Source organism: Sceloporus occidentalis, unplaced genomic scaffold, assembly GCF_023333645.1.
Source record: "Sceloporus occidentalis isolate IW3139 unplaced genomic scaffold, rSceOcc1.0.p SCAF_2, whole genome shotgun sequence".
NCBI classification, from domain to species: Eukaryota; Metazoa; Chordata; class Lepidosauria; order Squamata; family Phrynosomatidae; genus Sceloporus; species Sceloporus occidentalis.
In genome coordinates this window covers 167090406-167114163 of record NW_028316982.1, presented here as the reverse complement: position 1 = coordinate 167114163, position 23758 = coordinate 167090406, and the positions used below count along the sequence as shown (strand labels likewise).

Sequence of the window (23758 nt, the reverse complement as noted above, 5' to 3'; positions counted from 1 at the left end):
AGCATAGAGCATTTCCTAACACTGATCAGTTTAGGCAGGTCACCAAAAAGACTGCTTTCTCATTCAACTCCCAAGATTCCATAGGATAGAGCCATGACACTTACAATGGACACTTACCCCAGTATATGAGGCTGGTGCCATATTGGAGAAATGAAGCAGTTTGCGATCACATTAACTCCCATGGGTCTATGCTATGGAATTCTGGGATTTGTAGTTTGGTGGTAGCACCAGGGCACACTGACAGGGAAGGCTAAATATCTCACAAAACTGCAAATCCCAGAATTCCATAGCATTGAATCAAGGCAGTTAAAGTGGTGTCACACTGTAATATTTGTGGGTGTCTCTACACTGCAGAAAAAAATGTGTCTTCTGCCTTCTGAATTAATATGAGCCCTTATCCCAGGAACTCTTGCAAGTATATAATAGCTTAAAAGGTCTTTAAATGTAGGATGGGAAATTCAGACTTGAAGCCTGAGTGGTTTCCACAGATATCTCCCATATATTGGGATAACAGGGGCAACAGAAAAGAAAAATATAGCCAAGGATGACAAAAGTACAATAGCAAAGGAAAGGTTTCTGGAGGCCAGGAAAGAAGAAAAGACCCCTGTTTTCCCCCCAGTATGTGCTATAAAAAAACAAACATGCAATCTAGGGACATTTTCTTTCATATGACGTGGGGTAAGATGAAGGTAGGAAAGGTTCTTACATCATCCACAACAGCATAATGGATTCTGGTCATCGTTGTATAATTGTGGTTTATATTTTCCTGTCTTCTAACCAGAACTTCTCCAATTTTAATGTCATGGCTCATCAAGCATAAAAATTAATTTGAGAATAAGTGACATGAGAGGCAATTCAAAAAGGTTTTTTTTTAATTGCCAGTGATCATCAGCTGATTACACACGGACATCCTGACTCATAAGAGTTGCAAACTTTTTTCTTTCTTCTTTTTGGTTAATTTTCATCTCTGTCTTCTGGCTCACCTAGTATAAAGATATTCCTGAGCTATTTCATTATGTTCAACAACAGAAATCAAAGCAGGTTTAATTGGGCTTTGAATTCATGATCCAGGAAGTTGAAGGGCAGCTAGCTTTTTGAGAGAACAAATTTGAAAATGAGGCAATAGTATAAACAATCAAACCTCCAGTATTCAGGGGATAATTTCTTCCATTTTACTTTTAAACCTGGATCAACGATGTGCATTTTGACAGCTCCTTTCCTTATATTTAAAAAGTTCCCAAGACATAAGATAAATATTAGAAAGCTGGTGCATGAAGGGTTTCAAAATGATCTGCGTACCACTCTGCTCTCTCAACTGCAGGGCATTTCTAATCATCATAGAAACAAAACTAATTACTCACTACAAGACCATCCTTTAAAAAAGTTTCAGAGGCTAACATATGACAATATAATTCTAAATGCACAGTGAAAATCTGTTTATAAAAAAGGTCTTCCGGAAGGTAGTTCAGATTATCTAAATGACTGTATCTTCCTATATGAGCCTACCCAAGCAACAAAATCTTCAGGAGAAGTGCTTCACTAGATAATCCCCACTTATGAACATGTTTGGTGGGAACACAGGGGAGGGCCTTCTCTGGGGCTTCTCCCAGACTCTGGGGCCTCATTCCCACTTACAAATAAATTGGCTTGCGATCCGAATCGATGGATTGATTAGATGACAGAGCGTGGTTCACACTACATTTGCCCCAATTGCGTTTTTTCCCTGTAAAATAACCCACTTGTGGTTCACATTCACGAATGAATCGATTCAAAATGAAACCGCTCCAGCCAGTCAAAGAGCAAATTTAAATTGATTCCGATCCGCATCTGGTTCACACTTGTGCAGAATTATCCAAAAACGCATGGAAAAAATCAGCGTCAAAAAGACGCAGGTTAAATGGGTCTAGTGCATGCCCCCCTCTGTGAATCGCTTCAGCAATTTGATTCAAGTGGGAACCAGGGTCATTTGAACCGGTTCAAACCAATTTGCGATCTGGTTTAAAAGGTAGTGGGAATCAGGCCTAGAACTCCCTTCCTTGGGAGGCTAGGCTGGCTTCGTCTTGTTCTCCTTTAGTCAGTGTTTTAATTCTACAGACTTTTGATACTATTTTAATATAACATTTCCTGTGGTTTTAACCATATGTGTTTTTAGCTGTTATTCTTAATCTGTAATTCTTTTTATTTTGTAAGCTGTCTTGAGTCCCAGCACTGGGGAGAAGGGAGGGCATGAATAAAGAACAGAATCAGATTGGATAGGATAGGATTGGACAAGATAATTTGGATAAATTGGGTAGAATTTCTTCCACATGGCAGTTAAGAGCACTACCAAAACCCATCTGTGAGTGCATAGACAAATTGTAGCCCTCCAGAAATTGCTAGACTACAACTTCCCAGCATTCTTTTGGTCTAGAGTTGCCATACTGAAAACTGCAAAGGGTTCCTGTGCCTTTAATGGTTGCATTGGAGAGTGCATTCCAGCAGATGTTGCATGGCTACCTCATTGCATGAGAAGCAGCACCTATTTAAATTCCCTTTTCTGTCAAAGGTACAGGAGCCCTCTCCAGTTTTTACTCTAGCAACCCCATTGCTCACCAATAGTTAGGTCAGCAAGGGCTGAGGGCAAAGGAGGTATAAAAATGTCCGGAGATCTGTGTTTTGCTTACTCTTGGAATTGTTAATCCCAACTTTTGAATCAATGAGATTCCTATGTATTGACTTACTATTCAAGAGGTCTGCTCTGTGCATGCTCTTTGTTTGAGTGATGGGATGATCAGGGCAGGAGAGAGATTGTAACATAAGAGAGGATAAAGAAGACTATGGAAATACAGACTCCAAGCCATCCATATAAGAGTCACAAAATTTTAGAGTTGGAAAGGACCACAAGGGCCATCCAAATCCCTACCAAGCAGAAATACAGCTAAAGCACTCCTGAAAGATCGCATCCAACCTCTGTTTAAAGACCTCAAAAGAAGGAGATTCCACCATGCTCCGAGGCAGTCCATTCCACTGTCAAACAGAACTTACAATAAAAAAAGTTCTACCTAATGTTTAGCTGGAATCTCTTTTCTTGTAATGTGGATCCATTGGTTCATGTTCTAGTGTCTGGAGCAGCAAAAAAACAAGCTCGCTCCATCATACCCATTCAGATATTTAAAGATGGTTATCGTGTAACATCTCAGTCTTCTCTTCTCCAAGCTAAAGTACTAGCTACTTGGTATTATGGAAGGTTACAAGCAGAGCTGGGAATCAAGTAGCCGTGAGGGAGGTGGCACTTTGAATACATTCCTTATTCAAATGTGTAAAGATGTTTAGCGAAATTGTCAGCAAATACGTTTTATAGATGGTAGTGGGGTCAGATGCAAAAGACAAAAGAGTATCCAATTGGTGTCTGAAGGTTTTGGATTAGCCAGATTAGCTTGGAAAAGTTACTTTTGGGACTGTAACTCCTCGAATCCCAATTTCCACCTAAAGCCCATTCCCAAAGCAGACAAGTTCTAACCTGGCATGATGGTCTTCTTGCACTCACTACACTTAGAGGAATATTCATTTGAGTAACATTCAGTACAGAGAAGGTGCTCTTCTTTTGCAGCAAAAGGTTTGTCCACCAGCGAGTTCTTACACTGGAAGCAGTGGAAACAGGTTTCATGCCAGTGCCGGTCCTTGTAGGATAGATCCTGCAGAAAACCCAAATCACAGGATGACCTTAGCAAACTGGCTGCAGTGTTAAGAGAACATAACGACTGTGAGCGCATAATGGAGAGAAAAATATCAAAGGTTATATTCAAATTAAATTAAAGTCAGCCTACATTTTGCCAAGCAAACAAATATAGCATGAAACGTAGGGTGCATCTATCGTAGAAATAGTGCAGTTTGACACCATTGTAAATGGTGGAGCTCCATCCTATGGAATTCTGGGATTTGTCATTTTACAAGGTTTTCCATCTCAGCCAAAGAGTGTTGGTCCCTCACAAAACGACTAATCCTAGGATTCTGTAGGATAGAGCCATGGCAGTTAAAGTGGTGTCAAACTGCATTATTTCTACCATGTAGATGCACCCTTAGTGTGTGCACGGAGCACAATCATGGGTCTGTAACGCTTCCTGCTTTTTTATATACACAGTTTACAATATTAACAGTCCCACCTCAAAAAAGCATGCAAGAAGATGCCAATTTGCATAAAATTAGCACGTGCTAATTTACAGGTAGGTATGTAAATTTAGGTATCATTACTATATTTTAAATAAGAATGCATGTCATTGGGTCAGGAGGAACTATGGCCATGCAACCTGTGTGGCTGCTCAATCTGTTTTCTGGGTGCTGCTGATGGTTAACATCAAGGCCTTTGCTCTCCTTTCATATGGATTTTTATCTTAAAACTAGAGTTGGACAGGAAGGCCCTTCTGTACAGCAGGATGCACAGGTGTAAATCCTAGTGTTAGTCAGAGTACAGCCACTGAATTAAAGGGATTTACCTACATGTTCATTCACTATTCAACAGTAGATTCACTGGATCTACTCTAGAGATTTTATCAGCTTGCTCTCCTGCTACAATTACTATAGTTCAAGAATGGAATCATATTGGCTTGGCATCATTTGTTATCACACTTTTCCCCATGATAGTCCTTTGGCGATTCATGTGTGATCTGTTTCTGGCACTGCCAAATGCTACCTGTGTTAATGTGGGGCTTCCTGGCTTCAGTAAACTGTTGGCAGCCACGGTCACTGCTCCTCCCACTTTCTGAAGTGTGAGGCTGCTGCATGCATTCACACAGCAGTCCCACATTTTGGGGGACTAACTAGCTTCGGCAAGTTGTTGGGAGGATGATTGCTAGAGCAAAATCATGCTCACTCATACCAGGTGACTGCATGAGAAGTGGAACTGCCACGGAAGGGACCTATCGCACAAAGACAGTAGTGGAGCAGCAGCAAGAATGAGAGCCCATTGACAGGTTTTGTCCTTCAATGAAAAGATGCACTACAGTATCAGATGGAATGTAGGGTGACAGCAGGACAGACATGACATTGTGTGATAGATATTGGCCAAAGAGGCTTTTCTCCTGTTAATTTTTTTATTTTTAGCCCTGTGTGGTAAAGTCCTAGCTGGGATAAACCAGCAGTAGTCAGGTGATAACAATGTATTAATAACAATGTATCAGTAATATTAATGGCAGTAAAAATATTTCAGGAGCAGCTGTTTTGGCCATACAAAATAAGAACAAAATAATAACAAAATCAAAAATATTAATTAATTTATTGAGAAAACCCAAAGGTACAAAGTACGCCATTCTAAGATTTTAAGCTGATTGGCTTTTTTTTGTCAGGCAAAGACTAATACCATGTAGGGGAAGAAAAAGTGACAGTGTTTTGGGGTAACAGTTCTGCATCTTGCTTGAGGTGTTTGCTTAAGATGGTGTTTAAAGAGGTCTTGAGAGAGGATCAATGCAGATATAGGCCATAGGGGCACTGGGAACAGAGGCAGTGAAAGAAACATAATAAAGTTCTCTCTCCATTGGCAGTAATCAGCAACTTCCTTGAGATCTTGGCCTTCTTCTGTCCTGTGAGAGGCTACAAGCCACTTCATATGCAGAATATAGTGAACCCCAACAAACAAAAGGAAGAAGAACATCATACAAAGAAAAATACAATAGAAAGTGGGAGCTTAAGTGAGAGAACTTAAAAATCATGGTCTTTGAATTACTATCAATCCACAGCTGTTTCATACCCTCTGACATTTCACAGATGAATACCTGGGATTCATGTGGTCAAAATGCCAAAAGGTATTAATGGGGAAGGCTGCAGCAGTTTGCTTTTGCCTGATCCGACTGGAAAAGGCAAGATTCTGTTCTCTCGTGTCCTCTCCTTCCTGCTGAGTGCAAACTACCTTTTCATTTTGAACTCAGGTTGCAGCAATTAAAGTAAGCTGGAGACAAAGAGGAAATGTGGGAGGAAGAGAGAGAAATGGATATTTTAAAAGCAGCTGACAAAGTGAGATGACAGAGGGACCAAAGTGGGACTGTTGAAAAGGTACACTGTTTCAAAAGTCACTTTGGAGACTTCCAGTTAGGACTTTATTGCTGCCTACAATTGCATATGAAGCTCTTCATATAAGAATCCAGGGTCATTAGGTGCAGAGTGATAATTATACATAGCCAGCCTGTGGTCTAATGTGGAGACATTCCTGGCAGTAATCAGCAATCATGTCACCCACACTGTTGGACACACCTATCAAAGGAGGGGGGAAAGGAACTTCTCTTTGCAACTTGGTTAGTAATGTTTCATTTCACATGCAGCCACTCTCATCTGTAGACCCTTCCTTCATTCATCTCCTTTGACCATATTTTGCCTTGGGAGCAAGATTTCTTGTGAAATCAGGAAGATTCCATGTGTGTAGACGGCTAATGGGTCAACTGTGAGTCCAACATCTATGTAATCTGACAGGGCCAGAAAAAGATGGAAGAAAAGCTTAGATGGGAGGCTCTTAACACCTGTGATCTAGAGACACTGCTGTTATTTCATCAAGGGTCCAAAATACACTGCAGAAATAATCCAGTTTGGGGCAGCTTTAACTGCCATAGTTCAATGCTAGGGGAGTCCACAAATTGCAGTTTTGTGAGACATTTAGCCTTCTCTGTCAGAGAGCTCTGGGACAACAATAAACTACAATTCCCAGGATTCCTTAGGATTGAGCTAGGGCAGTTAAAGTGGTCTCAAACTGGATTATTTCTGCAGTGTGTTTTGGACCTTGGTCTTCTTAATGGATCTTTTGTGTGAGGAGAAAATATGGAAGGATTTAAGAAGCACACAAGAGAGTTACAAGTGGAATCTTTCACTGTCACAACCCCTTTGTAAAATTCTGTGATTGGGGCAGGTCTTCTAGATCTGCAATATGTGGTTGTAACTCCCATCAGCCCAAGCCATGATAGCCAATGGAGATGACAGAAGTTGTACCCCAGGAACTGGAGGGTCACAAATTGCCCGAACCTGTTCCTTAAAGAACAGACTATCACTATGGCTTCTCATACACAAGTCTATCAACATAAATCTTGGCTACATTAGGTAATATTAGCAGTGTGAGTGTTTTAAGCGAATTTTAATAAAAACTGCTTAGAACGAAAAGACAAAAAAATCCAGATAGTTTTATCTGGCATGGTATACACTTGTTTTTATAAAACTTAATTTCACAAACAACCAGATTCCTTACTTTTTATTTGCTCTGTTCTGTATCATCGTTCTTTCTTAATTTCTCCTCCTTCTTATTTTGGTTTTGCTTATTTAATCCCCAACCAAAATACTGTACTTGAAAAACATCAGTCAAGAGACTAGTGCCCCATGCCAGTTCCAGTTCCTCCTAGGTATATATCCTTTCTACACTAGCCCTTCATTATACGGCCGCTAAACAGAATGTAGAAAAAAGTGTAATGTTTTCGATCTTTTGGAGAGGGCAATTGACTTCCATGGCAGACAGAGACATGTAACTTCCTAATGAACTGTGATCATTGGTGGGTTTATGAAAGGATATTAAAATGCATTAAATGATCTAAAATAAGTTGGTGGTGCTACACAAATTCAAAGTGGGCAACTTTGGCAGGTCAGGTGTGAGAAATGATTTAACATTCACAGCAACTCACCAAAGGCTGCAGCAGACACACACATACACCCTGGCATTGAAAACTGCTGAAATTTAGTGGTACACAGCTAGAAGTACAACCCCACTTCTGGTTTACAATACTGTGAGGAGCAAGCACACTTGTTTTAAAGAACATATTCTTTTAAAGGAGTGTGTTTCTTCTTTAAAACATGGTGCATGTTTCCCATGCACCTTGTTTTAAGGTGAAAATACAAGGCAGGATTACTGCCAAATTTGGAGATATATGCAGAAGCAATGAAGAAGGAGTGCGGAGAGTGCTTCAGAGCCATGGGTCACATATTGCCCATTTGTGGTGGACAGCATGCATTTAGCCCCATTAGGAGTACTTGCACAGTAAACATTCTGTTGTTAAGAAATTCAGCTGCAAGAGAGTGGAGATTTATTGGTAGCAACTGCATGGGCATCGCAATATTTTAAAGAGTCCAATAACGTTATTACAAAAGCAATACTACAATGGAGCACATTTGCGTTTTTATTCCTTTTACTGTTAAGTAGTCACTATGATTGGCTTTTTGAATATTAGCTGTGTGTGTTTCAGTCTGAAAGCAAGCATGTGTGTGTGTACAGCTCACTTCCCCCCCAGGAATATTTTCTTACACCCCAACAATTTTTGGCATATAAAATTTGCTATCACATACTTTATCTGCACTTGAAGAAAACCTTGTTTTAAAAATATGGGGATATCAGATAACACCTACACTCTCCAAATACATCCATCAGGGTTGAAAAGTTCAGCTGATTAATTCCTTGCTCTGAGATTTGTTGAAGCTGGGCCAAGCTTTGGGATTCTTGAGTGTCAACACATGCAAAAGGCCCATGGGATTTGAAAGGTCTTAATCAAAAGTAAATTCTGGAGAGAAATGGCTACCCCTTCTTTTGCTTGTCAGCTCGGTGAAACTTTGCACACTATGACTTTGTTTCTGATTTGGTTTTTTGGGTTTCTTTGTTTTTGTTTCTGTGTACTGCTCCCCATCACTCAGAGAGATGTATGGATGAAGAAGGACCTTCCACCAGTATTGTTGTAAAGTCCTTATGGTTGTAAGGAATTTTTATGCCAAACCCAAAGGCACAAAATTATCTTGCAAGTTTTCAGAAACACAGATTTCGTCTTTCAAAAGTTTGCACAGAGAATGTTGTGCCTTTTTCTTTGTCTTTAGAAGGGTATTGGAATTTGCACAATATTGTATTGGAATTTGCCTTACCATCAACATGGTGACTCCTACATCTTACAAAGTACTATTTCACTGCTTTGTTAATGGCACTATCACAGGAGATATGAGAGATCTGTTAGCTTATTGTCTTAATTTTTTAAAACAGATTTTTACTTTAAAGGAGCCAAACCAAAATAGAATTGGCAGATGAAAGAATTTAAACCTTTCCCTAGAAGAGCTTTTTTGCTCCATCTCAGCACTCCAAAGCAATTCCTAAACATAAAGATGGGGTGGGGGTAGGGAAACTATTTGTATTTTTTTCTCATTGTGAACCTAGTTATTTTGGATGCTAGTTAAGATAAAGCCCCTTGGAATTCACTGAAAAGGCCTTCTCAGTTGCTGACCCCTCTTTATAGAACTCTATTTCCAGTTACCATATTCAGGGGTTGGACATGCAAAATATAACAAAATACAAAATCCACAAAACAGCAGTAACTTTATTGGCCAACCAAAATGCACAAGTGTGTGTGTGTGTGTGTGTGTGACCAATAAAGGTACTGCAGTTTTCTGGCTTTGGACTTTTGCTGTTTTTGTAGTGACGTTCACCTGGTACTTTATTTCCATCTCAGTTCCAGGTGAAAACCGGTTTAGTTATGAAGAACTTTTTATACTTTGAGGGGTTTAAATGTTGGATTATATCTACTTGCAGTATTTTGTTGTATCATTAATTGATAATGCATTCAGAGGGACACCATAAGTTGAATCCAACTTGATGGCAAATGAGAGCAACAAACAGCATATATTTTGTTACCAGTTGTTCTTTGTGTTCTAGTTCTGTTTGTTAATATTATCAGACATGGCCATTCTGGGAGCCAGTCAATTTTTTGTGGCCAAAAATTCAGAGTGACCAATAAATTCTTAAGATGGGGGGGGGGGGGGGCGGAATCAGGAAGGAAGGAGAGAGAGAGAGAGAGAGAGAGAGGAAGGAGGGTTACTTTGGCCAATAAGATTATCATACTGTAAGACAAGTGTAATGTATGGTCCAATTGTTCAAAATAAGCTCTTATTTCTGAAGCTGTAAAAATACCCAATAACTTTGAAACATCAAGCAGGGTGGTGTTACTTTCAAGACAACCTTTTAGCCAGCATGGATGCAGTTCAGGACATCTGATCTACGAATTAGGTCAGAGAAAGGCACATCCAAGGTACCTTACAATCACAGCCAATTGGCTTTTTACATTCCTCACAGGTGTTGGAGTACAGGCTCTCGTAGCACTTAATGCAGTAGGGGTTGTCTTCCCTCAGGATGTACTTCTTGCCAAACAGGGTCTCCTTGCAGTAGTGGCAGTCAAAGCGTTCTGTCATTTTGACATCTAGGATTTCTCCAGCCTGTCAATGAGAAAAGGAGGGGCTATGGGTTAAAATGATGTTATCCTGAATATCTCAATAGATCTTAGTTCTCAAGAAGGCATAAAGAGAGTCATACAATCACTGTATGACTTAGAGGCACTTCCTCAAGTATTGTGTCCCAAGCCTTTTAGGGCATTAAATGTTACTGCCAGCACCATGAATCCAGAATGGAAATGTATTGACAGCAGTTCAATTATGTGTTATATGATATCTGAAAGGAATACCAGTGATTAGTCTAGCTGCTGCATTTTGCACTAGTTGCAGTTTCTGACTCTTTTTGAAAGGCAGCTCCATTTAGAGTGCACTGCAGTAGTCTAACCAGGACGTTAGTAGTGGAGGGACTACTTTGGCTAAATTATCCCTGTCCAGGAAAGGCTGTAGCTAGCAGACCAGCCAAAGCTGATCCCAAGCACTCTAAGCTACCGGGTCTCTGTGGGCCTCCAATGACAAAGATAGATCTAGAAGCACCCCCAGACTATGCACCTGATCTTTTAGGAGAAGTGCAACCCCATCCAGGTCAGGCAATCTACCCAATTCCCAGACTCAAGAACCACCACCAATCCATCTTATTCAGATTCAGTTTATTCACCCTCATTATAGCATCCAGGCACTGCTCCAGCACTTCCACAGCTCCAGCCAATTCTGATGGCATGGCAGAATATAGCTGAGTGTCATTGGCATACTGATGGCACCCAACCCCATAACTCCTAATGACCTCTCTCAGTGGTCTCATATAGATGTTAAACTACAAGAGAGACAAAATGGAACCCTGTAGCACCTGCACAATGGTCATGTGGCTTAGCAGGAGTTCCTCATTCGCACTCTCTAGAATTGACTTTGTAGATAGGAGTGGAACCACTGTAAAACAGTGCCTCCTATTCCCACCCTCCAGAGCCTGTCCAGTAAGATACCATGATTAATGGTATCAAAAGCTGCTGAAAAATCCAGGAGGATGAATAGGGTAGCACTTCCCCTATCTTTTCAGAGTATGTCATCAGTCAGAGCAACCAAAGTACTGTATTCTATTCTATATGTCTCGGTACTATATTCTGGCCTGAAACCAGGCTGAAATGGATGCAGACAATCTTTTCCCTCCAAAAACCTCTGAAGCTTCCCAGTGGTCACCCAGTGGGTTTCCTTGTCTGAAAAGGGGATTGGATCCCTAGTTTTCCAGAGTCTTAGTCCAAAACTCAGACTACTACACCAAGCTGGCTCTATACTACTGTATTAAAATGGGAGATTAATTCTGAGTAGACGTAGGTATGTGAGCCAGCATGGTTCAATGGTTTGAGCATTGGAGATCAGAGTTTGATTCCCCGCTCAAGCATAAAAACCTACTGGGTGACCTTGGGCAGGCTACATTTTCTCAGTCCCAGAGGATGGCAACGGCAAACCCCCTCTAAAGGAACATGCCAAGAAAAGCCTATGATAAGGTCACCATAAGTAAAAAAATGACTTGGAGGCACACAACAACAACAGAAGTAGGTGTAAACCTTTCCATCCCAGGCTAAGTAATGTTAACTAGTGGATGGAGACAGCAACACTCCAACAGTAAAATCTCATCTTCTGAAAGCATATATTTATCTTCCCCTGCTTATTGAATCCCACTCCTAAACAGCTAAATGGGATCGTGGTGTGTCTGCCAGTGGAGGCTTGTGTTAAAAGTTGGACAGAATGTGCCTTGCTGATCAGATGTAAGGCAGTTTTATCTGTTATCTGCACCCAGAGCTTGGAAACTCCAAGCAAGGTAATTTTCATGAGAGCTAAATGATAATGAAATATACTTCCCAACTAGTCAGACTCACTTTCAGTTGCAGAATCTAGCTTGCAGCCAGAAGGACTAACGACTCACATAAGGGAAAATGCTATGGGGAACCATGGGAATAGAAAGCCATGTCAAACACAAGCCCTTATCAGATGAGTCTGGAACTGGGGGTCTTCAGCACTGGGCGGTTCGAATTCACGTTATTTCGCACAATACCATCATACCTGGGAGCCCCTCCGAATTGGCATGATTCAAATTGGCCAATACGCATTCGCGCGAAGTGCATTCAGTGCAGAATGTTTTGTCACACCGGTGCTCAACATGAGGATTGGCCAATTCGTATCGGCCCCCTCGCACATGCTCAGTGGTGCCCTGCATGGGTTGCGACCTTAAACGCTTCCGGGGTGAAAGGGGAGGTCACGTCATGACAGCCCGGTAAACAGCTGGAGAGCCAGCTCATGCACATTAACAATCGCGATACAACGTGCCCTCTCTACATTCCTCTCTGTTTCCTCTCTACATTCCTGCTTGGTTTTAACGTTACCATGACCTTCCCTTGCAACAAATTAGCAATGCCCGGTTGTACGTGTGTGTGTGTGAGTGTGTGAATATGTATTCTGGGGAGGGGGGGGGGAGGACCAGTTCCAGCGGCTGTCAAAGAGGCTGGATGGCCATCTAAGTAAATGGGGATGCTTTTTTCCTCCTCCTCCTCCCGGCTTGGGAGCCAGCATAAGCTGCATCCCAAGAAGGGAACAGGCGCGGGGCCGCTAGAATCGCAGCGATCGCCGCCGTTCCAGCGGCCCCCGTGCCTCTTCCCTTCTTGGGATGCAGCCTATGCTGGCTCCCAAGCCGGGAGGAGGAGGAGGAGGCCGCTGGAACCGCCCCCCCCCCCGCTTCCCTGGAACCGGCAAGAGGAAAGACCCACCGGAAGTTAAAATTGGAATCTGGGGGTCTTGCGATGGAATTCAGGATTGGGTAGTCACACCAGAGCCATTCGCACTGAGATCGAACAGAGCCCCAATCCAGGATATTGCCAATCCCCTTATCAGCGCACTGGCCAACACGCTCCAAAAAGAGGAGCCAGTACGCATTCAGTTCGGCATCTCGCACATTCACGTGAGTTCGGATTGGGCCATTCGAATGCTGGTATGATGGTATTGTGCGAAATAACGTGAATTCGAACCGCCCAGTGCTGAAGACCCCCAGTTCCAGACTCATCTGATAAGGGCTACAGAGACGTGAATCTCCTACAATCAGTCTTTCTCTTGTAACATCTGCCTTGGCTCTCAGGCAACATCAATATTGGACTTCTACTCATTCCAGGCACTGCATAGGCTGTCCAGCTTTTTGATGCTGCTCTGGTTTTAATCATACCCCAAAGTCAGAGAGACCCAAGAGCCACTGCATATATTCATCAGCTCACTCCCAATGTCTCTAATCAGCCAGCTGCATGACAAGAAAGAGAGTAGAAAAATTCATCTGCATTCTAATTGTCAAAAAGAACTTTCCCAAGGAAAAACACTCAACCTTCCCTTCTTGGCATTTTGCAGTCGTCGTCATCATCATCATCATCATCATCACTACCAGTAGTCCCATGAAGTAATGTCCAAGGCAGTTCCTTGCTGGCTTTCACAAATGTGTGAATTAACCACTGTATAGCACAGAATGTCAGGCTTGGCCCATAAAGGCCAAGGTTCAAATTCCCTCTCACCCACAAGGCTCACTGATTGACCGACCTCTTGGGCCAAACACACTCACAGTTTAACCTCTTTCTCAGAATAGAAAATTGGGGCTATATCTACACTCCAGAATTAATGCAGTTTGACACCACTTTAACTGCTATGGCTCAATGCTATGGAATTGTGGGATTTGTAGTTTTGTGAGAAATTCAGCCTTCTCAGAAAGCTCTGGTACTGCAATAAACTATAAAGTCCAAGATCCCATAGGACAGAGCCATGACAGTTAAAGCGGTGTTAAACTGGATTAATTCTGGAGTGTGGCAGCAGCCTGGGGAGATACTAAAAGGATACATGTATGCTTTCTTAACTTCATGGACAGAGCTGGGGAAAGTTGCCTTCTTGGACTGCAGCTCCCAGCAAGTCAGCTAGCTTGATGACTGACCATGCTGGCCAGGAGATTCTAGCATTAGAAGTCCAAGCTTTGCTTCTGAGTGAGGTACAAATGAGATGAATAAAATAACTGAAGATCATATGTTATGTCTCTATTTTCCTTAGTTGCATTTTGAAGGAAATGTGTAAAGAACAGGGGGAAATCAATGAATAAAGGTGATCAAGCTGGTAGATTCAAATGATCTCATACCAGTATCTATACCTTGGGGCAATCATTTGTTTTTGAACTACACTTCCTACCCACCCCCCTTACAAAACTATCATATTCCCGTGAACTACAGCACTAGGAGTCTGAAGAGTACGTTATATCCCAGGACTCCAGAAAATTGTGCCATGCCAGTTAAAGTAATATTGAGCTGGTATAACTGAGCAGTGTATATACACTTCAAGATTAGAACCATGGCACTTTAAGCCATCCTCCTAACCTGCCTTGCATCTGGGCAGGAGAACTGCAATTGCAGGCTATTGTGGATTGAGGAGAGCAGATGAAGGGTGGGGAGAACTAAGGCATGTAGAGAAGTCATTACTTGCTCTCCATGGTCCTAGTTCCTGATACTTCCCCTCATCCCCTATAGACTGTAAATAGGAACTCCGTTTTCCTATACCAAGGAGTTTGGGTCTTTTTAATTTTCATTTTCTTTTTAATACATCCACACTGCAGAAATAATCCGGTTCAGCACCACTTTTAACTGCCTTGATTCACTGCTAAAGCTGTGCCAAACTGGATTCTGCAGTGCAGATGCAGCTTAACACTGGGACTCAGATTTCTGCTTACGTAGAGTATTTCAGCTCTATTTGTTTCCTTTTATGAAAGAAAGAATGAGATCTGGAACATCTGTGGATATAAATCCAGGCAAGTAGAAGCTTTTGGAAAGCATCTGTGTTATTGTTTCGAAAGCTAACAAGATTATCTTCTTTCTCTTCCTCCTCCTTTTCCTGGGAACTTGGCAAGGTTTGCATGATGTCAGCTGAGAGATTTTGAAAGTTATAGTCCCAAAAAGTAAATTCCTTAAGCTCTGCTCCTGAAGTACCAGGAGCAGATCACTTTTGAGCATCTTCCAATCCTTAGCCCAAGGGCTGCCTAACATTTTTTTTGAGAGAACTGTGTGTCCTTCTTCCAAGAACTGTCATCCAGTTTCCAATCAAAACTTATAAAATCCAGGCAAACAAGAAAGAAGTGATGATGTTGGATGAGGGAATTCTTTGGTAGCAAAGAATTTATTTAAGGGTAAATAACAGTGTCCAGATACAAACAGGCAAATATGAATAATTTCCTCGCAGCACCACTTGGTAAGAAATTACAGTCATCCCTCCTGATTCGCAGGAATCTCTTCTGTGAATCGAAAAAAACCACAAATATTCAAAACCCATTGGTTAAAATGGGTGCACGCTTTTGTATGTGGCACTGTGCATACACCTTAGGCACATGAGCCATTTTGTCCCTCCCCACTTGCCATCTGCGAATTAGCGAGACCACAGACTCCAAGTCCGCGAATGGGGAGGGACAAGTGTGTTTCCTTTTAAAAAAGGGAATCTTCTTAAATCTCACAACCATTTATATCAGAGGTGAGGATTATGCAGTCCTCGATAGAATCATAGAAATTTAGAGTTGGAACAGATAGCAAGGGCCATCTACTTCAATGGTTTTCAAATTTTGGTCCTCCTCCAGATGTTTTGGACTTCAGCTCCCAGAATTCCTGACTGTTGGCTAGACTAGCTGGAGCCTCTGAGAGTTGAAGTCCCAAATACTTGTAGTTCCAAAGTTTGGGAAACACTAATCTAGTTCAGCTCCCTGTCAATTGTTGGATGCAGCTCTCAGCATCTCTAGCTGACATAGGCCTGTTACAGACTGCCAAAATAAAGCTGCTTCGGGTCTCTTTGGAGGTATGCTGTTTTAATGATACATGGGTCCTAAGAGTCCGGAAGCTGCACCAAAGCTGCACTCCAGTGCTTAGGAATGGAGTGTGGCTTTGGCGCGACCTCTGGACTCTTAGGACCCATGCATCATTTAAACAGCATACCTCCAAAGAAACCCGAAGCAGTTTTATTTTGGCAGTCTGTAACAGGCCATAGGCAATGGTGAAGCATGCTGGGAGCTGCAGTCTAACTATTTCTGAGCAGCATGCACCCCAGGGCTTATCTACATGGATGAACTGCCCTGAATTACCTGGGATCACTGCTTCTTGTTTACATGACACAGTGCCAAAACCCCAGATCGGGTCCGGACTGTCTTCATGATGCTCACATCCAATTTGGGTCTTCTTCCCTCTAACCCACATTTAAATAACTCACCATTTGCAGTGAGTCTACAAAATCCACTGCAAAAGAGGGTGGCAGAAGCAGGGCCAGAATACTCTGGGGAGCACCCTGGAGTTTTTCGGCAAGTGAAGACAGAGCCTCAATCCTACTTTCAGTGGTGGTGCCATTAATCGAATCTGAGACCTTCTGTATGTGAAGCTTCTGATGTACCACTGAGCTATATGCATGTATTCTGGTAGCAGGGAGAGGAAAGGCCATGCTGGCTAGGGACTCTGGGAATAACTTTTCCAAGCTCTAGGGAGGAATAGTTCACTCTGGTAATAGACAATTCCTTATGATAAACATTTTTCTGCCCTCTATTGTTTGATGGTTCTTCTCAGATGATGAGCAAAGTGCAAAGAAGGCAAATGGGAGATTCCCATGTTTTCCATTGTGATGGCCTTCTCTCATCTAATTGCAGCTACCCAGTCCCTGTCACAGCTGGGATAAGCCCATTTCTTTTATGGATAATTCAGAACTAATGGCAGTGCTATCCAACACCTTTGAATAACAAATACTCAGTAAACTTATAATATATAAATGTTGAATAAAGAATTTTTTTCTTTCTAATTCATTTTCTTTGCTATATGTCATAGTGATTTGAGCATTGGACTACAACTCTGGAGACCAGGGTTTGATTCCTGCTCAGGCATGCAACCCACTGAGTGACTTTGGGCAAGTCGCACACTCTCAGCCTCAGGGGAAGGCAATGGCAAACCTCCTCTGGACAAACCTTGCAAAACACACACACACACACACACACAACAACAACAACAACATTAGGGTTGCCATAAATCAGAAACAAGTAGAAGGGACACCACACACACACACACACACACACACACACACGCAGTGTTATATGAAAACCAGTATCTCCTGAAGGGTGTGCCTTATTATGCTGCCCATCACCACCACCTCTGCCATCAAGTTCTGCACATCAAGTTCCTTCCATGCTACCACATTTTAGAGTGAGAGAGAAAATTATTGGAGGATCATTTAACTACCTAAAAGGAGGCCAGGGTTTTCACCCAGGGATCTTTAAAAACTGAATAACAGAATTTAATAAAAGAATACAGCTACTGCTAATTGGGGCATTTCAAGACCCAGAACTAGTAGAACGTTTCTTTTCTGTCTGGCTGTGTGTTTGTTTGTGTGCCCTCAAGTAGCCTGTTGACTTATAGTGACCCCATGAATTAGGGTATTCTTAGGCAAGAAATACTCAAGGTGGATTTGCCAGTTCCTTCCTCTGGTATATAGCTACAGCATCTGATATTAATTGGCCATCTCCCATCCAAGTACTAACCAGGGCTGACACTGCTTCACTTCCAAGACTAGATTTGCTCTGGTGCCTTTATGATATTTAAGCATGCTTAGAGTGGAAAATACATTATAGGAAGTGGAAAAGAAAGTTTCATCTCTTGTGCTTTGCTGTATTTGGTGACCAACCTATACTACACTTATATCAGAGTATAATTTTACAGACATTATTTGTAAATTGGCACAATACTATGCATGATCAATGCCAGGTAAGGCATCAATTATAAATGACAGTTGATTGATATCTAATCAGTTCAAAATGTCACTCAGTGACAAGAGTGTGTGTTCATCTAGATTCTAGACATTTTGTAGTTGATACATAAAGTAAAGCTTATAGATTTGGCTACTTCTGGATGAGGCTTTGATTCAACAAATGGAATTTTACAAAGGGTTCAGATATTATTTGTAATTTGTAACTTTCCTGTGGTTTCGCACTTCTTCCTCAACCTTTTTCCTAGCAGAAAAAGATATATCCAGACAAGGCTTTTTTAAAGTGGGGGACCCAAAGTTAGAAGTAATGTGAAGAACTGTAATGTACAGCGATCTAAAGTAAAGTTGGAAGTAATCTAAAGCAAACATGGAAGTAAAATACTGTAATATAAAGGAATGTTAAAGAAGGTTCAAAGTAATATATGGGCTGCTGCTACACTGCAGGAATAAAATATTGCTCATTGCTATGGAATTCCGGGATTTGTAGTTTTGTCAGAGAGCTCTTGGTGCCTTGCCAAACTACAAATCTCAGAATTCCATAGCATTGAACATTGTAGTTAAACTAGTGTCAAATTGTTTTATTCTGGTAGCGTGGCAACAACCTAAACTTGTCATTTAATCTAGAGTAAATCTGAAAGTATGTAAAGTACTTTAATGTAATATAAAGTAAAGTTGGAAATGATGTAAAGTAATTTAAAGAAAGTAACACAAAGATAATGAGGAAGCAACACTATTATTTTTTGCATAAAAGGAAGAAATGGTAGTATTGTTATTTTTTCTGGCATAACAAGCAGCATTTACTTGTGGTTTCTATATTTATATTTGGAGGCTTTCAAAACTTGGTGTTTCTTTAAAATAATTGCAAATAATGATTTATTTTTTAAAATAAATGTTCCAAGCTCTGGTCATGTTTTGCTTCTTTATACGTTTTTGGGAAGAGGGGAAAGTGGCAAGCACCAGAGAAATGGGTAGAGTCTAGTTAGTCAGGGAAGCTTCTAGAATGAACCAAAGAACATAAGATTCCCCCTCCTTCCTCTTTACACAACTTTCCGCACTACGCAAGGAATGGGCAAAGATGTCCAAGGCAAAAGGGCATGTGTCCTACCTATTCCTTGCATACGCCTTCCATGTACTACTTTGGAGGAATGTGGGTGGTGGTTTGATACTCTGCCATATAACTTTATCTGACTATTGAGTGGTTGTTGTTGTTTTGTGCCTTCAAGTTGTTTCCAACTTGTGAAGCTTGTGAATCATTTGTTCTTGACAGCGAGATACCTTCCATTTCCCTCTCTTTCTATTTGTATTCACAGGTAATAAATAGTGTGCGTGTGTGTGTGCATATACTGTGAGCCATCAAGTCATTTCTGACTTATGGCAACCCTAAGGCAAATGTATCATGAGGGTTTCTTGGTACAATTTATTCAGAGGAGGTTTGCCATTGCCTTCTATTGAGGCTGAGAGCATGTGACTTGCCCAAGGTCACCCCGTGAGTTTCGGCTGAGATGGGAATCAAACCTTGGTCTCCAGAGTCATAGGCCACACTCAAACCATTGAACATTGGATTATGACTCTGGATAACAGGGTTCAAATCCCTGCTCAACCATGAAAACCCACTTGGGCAAGTCACAATCTATCAGCCTCAGAGGATGGCAATGGTAAGCCCCCACTGAAGAAACCTGCCAAGAAAACCCTGTGATAGGTTCACCTTAGGGTCGCCATGAGTCAGAAATGACTTAAAGGCAAACAACACACCACTGAGTGCATGCCAGGGCAATTTAACCTCCAACATGTTCAGAATATATGCATATACCTTTCAAAGCAGCCAGTATCCAAGATACAGCTTTCATCAGGTGAATGAGGCATTGACATGTGTGGGCTTTTCCCAATATTATGGTTGTCAGTATTGTAGGTTGTCTTATACTGTGTGTTGTCTTAACTTTTCTTTTTCTTGAAGCCTACAATGTGAGACTTAAAAACATAAATTAATCAAGAATCTAAGACAAAGGATGCAATTACACTGTAATAATGCAGTATGACCCCATTTGAAGTGCTGTAGCTCCATCCTATGGATGCCTGCAATTTGTAGTTTTACAAGCCCCCTCACCTTCTCTGCCAAAGAGTATTGTGCCTCATGAAATTACAAATCCCAACATTTTGTAGGATGAAGCAATGGCAGTTAAAGTGGTGTCAGACTGCATTATTTCTCCAGTGTAGAAGCACCCTGACCTTATTCATACATAGATACAAAGGGGGGATACATATGGGTGGCTCCATGCTACCTTTCTTTACTCCTCATTGGCGCCGCGCCAACAGCACCACATGGCACTGATTTAATTAATTAATTTAATTTGTTTTTTTTAATTTGTTTTATTTATATACCGCTATTCCAAAGATCATAGCGGTGAACAGCAAGTAAGCTAATTAGCAAGTAAGCTAATTTGCCCCCAACAGTCTGGGTTGATGCGCTCCCTAAAAAGAAGCTGCCTAGAGTGGCTTCTTTTCAGGAGTGTCATAATGGCACTCATGCACATTGATACCGCTGCTTCCGGTGAGTGCTGTTTGGGCGCACGGATGCCTATGCGTCATCGTCATGTACCCCATATGGGTGGGGCCATGGCAAGATGGCACATAGGCACCGCTAGTAGGGCTTGGCACATATGGACGCCCAGCCCTACCGAGCCCTAAAATTGGCCCCAGCATGGTGCTTTGTGCCAGTCTGTATTGGGCCTAAGTTTCTCAGTCTAGATGGAAGACTTTCCCCAGGGTCCACATAAAATGTAATAAATATTAAAATAGACATTCATTCCACACCATCTCTTAAAATACATCTTCTGTTCATTTTTACTTTTTTAAAAAAGTGCATTTAACTTACTACTTGATGTAAGGAGTACTGGACAATTGACAGAAGAAACCAGTGTTACATTTAGAGGTATACACTAGGTTTTCCCCACTGGGTGCCATGTTACATGAGAATAATGGATTTTGTAGTACAACACATGTGGAGGGTATCACATTGAGGAACACTGTTGACCCAACTATACAACCCAGCAAAAGTTAATTGTGACTTTATCTCATTGAGATCAATGGGAATAAAAATACACATTCTTACTGAACTATATAGGGCTGTATGACTTTCATCCTACACCAGCTTACTTGGGAGTAAGCTCCAATGAAACCTCAACATTTCTTTTTGCTAGACTGTGCACCTATACTTCCCAGTTCTCTAGAATATAGCTAAAATTGATCCAATTTTCAAGTATAGGGCCCATGCAATAGTAATAGATGGTTACTATGGTGACTATTCAGTCTAGAGTAAATACTAAATTTGATTTAAGAACCTCCAGGAAGTATTATAAATGGGATTCATAGCAAGCGAGACACTGTGAATCAAAGGCAAATGTATCATGGTAGAAAGGAGGAAGTTACTCACAAGCATAGTAAGGCATATAAAGCCACCTCAGATGTCTTTTTAAATAGAAAGCAGGGTTATACATATTTATAAATAAATATATAATAAGTAGTACTAATGAGACATGAAAACTGGTGTTCACCAAGTGAGATGCATTTTGCCAGCTATGCAGACTCTATGTCAATTGTAGAAAAGAAGCACAACACACATGGAACTTGAAAGAAAGAACTACAGGTACATTTTGGTACATAATTATATTTGAATTTAAAAAATGCAATTTACAGAAATATGTTTCTTTTAGTGTTTTTAGCGGAGGAATGTGTTCTATCTACCGTAGGAAATGGGCAAAGCTATCTTTGTTTTCTGTCTTTCTGCTACTGGGGAAAAAAATAACAAGGTCCTTTGTTGCTCCTAGGAAGCAGGAAGGATTGACAGAGGCTCACAGAGGCAAAGAGCTGAGCTCTTACTTATTTGTGCTCGTCCGCGGGGCTTTTCCAGCATGGCATTGAAGAACAAAAATTGTCTCAATGTGAATTGACACAGTGCCATGTCTCTTGCTTACATTCCCATTCAGAAACAGAACATTTTCCCCAAAGGCAAAAAATAATTATTCTTACTCAGTCTCTTTCTATTGTTCAAATTTTCCTGGGGTGTGGTGTGTTCAAGGGGTCAGTGCTATTCCCCTACTGTATGGTATATTTTATAGGCAATTATGGCTGTCACTTTATCCTGTACAAAGCATGGTCTGATCTAGCATTCTAGCCTAGCATCTCATCCTTTGTTAGTTATAGAAAAATCTCCAAAGGTTTATTGTTGATTCTTGGGGGAGAAAAGGGGATGTTTACTTACAGGTAGGTAGTTAATGGTACCCTCTGGAGTTGAAATGGGGAGTCACATCCATGAATCAATGGGCAACACAGTGACCGGCTGGCAGGGAGAAGAGGAGATGGAAAGCTAGCTGGGGAATCCTCCACACTGTGCAAGCAGCTCTTCGAATTTCTGTTCAGCCGTCTGTGTTGTGTGGAAACAGGCGTCTGCCTTCACAGCCTAGTGAAAAACCCCTGTGTATCATTTTACCATATAAGGAGACAAAGCACCAAAGAGACTCACTCTTTGAGGCTCAATGCAGCTGGCATCTAACACTATCTTATGGGAAAGATAGCCTCTCCACACACCTTCCTTCCCCAAATCATCACACTGCCATTTGTTCTTTGATTCCTGAATGTGTCATTATCAAATTAATTGTCTTATTAATATCTTGTCTAATCAATACATTAATATGATTTTAGTCAGATGCCTGTCGTATAATTCTTGCTGTTTTTGTTGCTTATAAGTAATGCTTTTCAGTCTTAAGCAATTGCTGTCTGTACCAGGTAAACTATATAAGCATGTAAAATGTATACATTTACTTAATGCAACCACTCACACATCCACACCTATCTCCACTTTCATCTTCTGCCTTTTCACCGAGTTAAGGTCATAAAGAAGAGGATTATGGTTTTATCTGCTTCCTCTCCTTCCAAAGCCTGCTGTAAATTTGACCTACTGTGAACAGAAAGGGTGCTCAAAGGTCATATATTCCAGAGTCAAACCATTAGTCTTCCTAGTAGTTCAACACTATCTCCACTGACTGGCACCTGCTCTCCAGGGCTTCAGACAGGATCCCATATGAGTAGTTACATGGCAGGAGGGGGTGAGGACATTGCCCCCAAATAAGAATTCTACCCTCCCCTGAAAGTTTCCTTCAATCTCCAATTTTCTAGCTCTGCAAAAAAATTAAAACTTCAGCTGAACTTTTAGATATACAGTTTAAGCGTGCAAAGAAAAGGCACAGACCAAGTTATTTTAGAGAACTAATAGGAATGTCGGTTAATTCAGTATTAGTGTTTTATTGATCGTATTTTGTATTATTGTATCATTTTTACTGATGTAATCCCGCCTCAATCCTTGGGAGACGTGGGAAATATAAATAAACTTTATTACTATTATTATTATTATTGGAATGTGAGCACAGTAGAGCTAAATAGAAGAGTTCCTCAGTGTGAGCGATCTTGAGCGTCACTCTTTACAATGCTAGCGGGTAATAGAAGGAAAATTTCATGGGGGGGGGGGCAATATCATCCGAATTTCATTTTGTGGGGGATGGTGTCCTTTTGCAACTCCTACACACTACCTCTGCAAGTATCCTTTCCATTGTTTGAGAGTAATGTCTTAGAAGTAAGAACATATATGTAAGAAAGTAACTAATCTTGTTACCTGGGACCCAGCAGAAGTGTCAAACTAGTGGTAAGTCTACACTGACCATGAAATTCAGGTGGGCCCTCGATTTTCCAGGTTCACAGCAACCCTGGGCTTGCCTACCTATTTCTATGGTCATCATGGCAAATTGTGGCAAATTCAGTTTAAGTGGCCACATGTTTC

General features: G+C 41.3%; 1 protein-coding gene across 3 annotated transcripts in view; it reads right to left on the bottom strand.

The window, feature by feature from the left end:
• LOC149319256 (four and a half LIM domains protein 2) overlaps positions 1-23758 on the bottom strand; it is a 39130-nt gene that overhangs the window by 3726 nt on the left and 11646 nt on the right. The window contains exons 1-3 of one of the 3 annotated variants that reach the window (XM_089511385.1): positions 22187-22370; positions 10009-10188; positions 3500-3674 (exon numbers count right to left, since the gene is read on the bottom strand). In XM_089511385.1, coding sequence (XP_089367511.1) covers positions 3500-3674; positions 10009-10164 — 331 coding nt within the window. In that variant the 5' untranslated portion in view covers positions 10165-10188; positions 22187-22370. Of the gene's footprint in view, positions 1-3499; positions 3675-9886; positions 10189-22186; positions 22371-23758 lie in introns of those variants that run through there. The other 2 variants (XM_089511386.1, XM_089511388.1) reach the window with 2 other exon arrangements.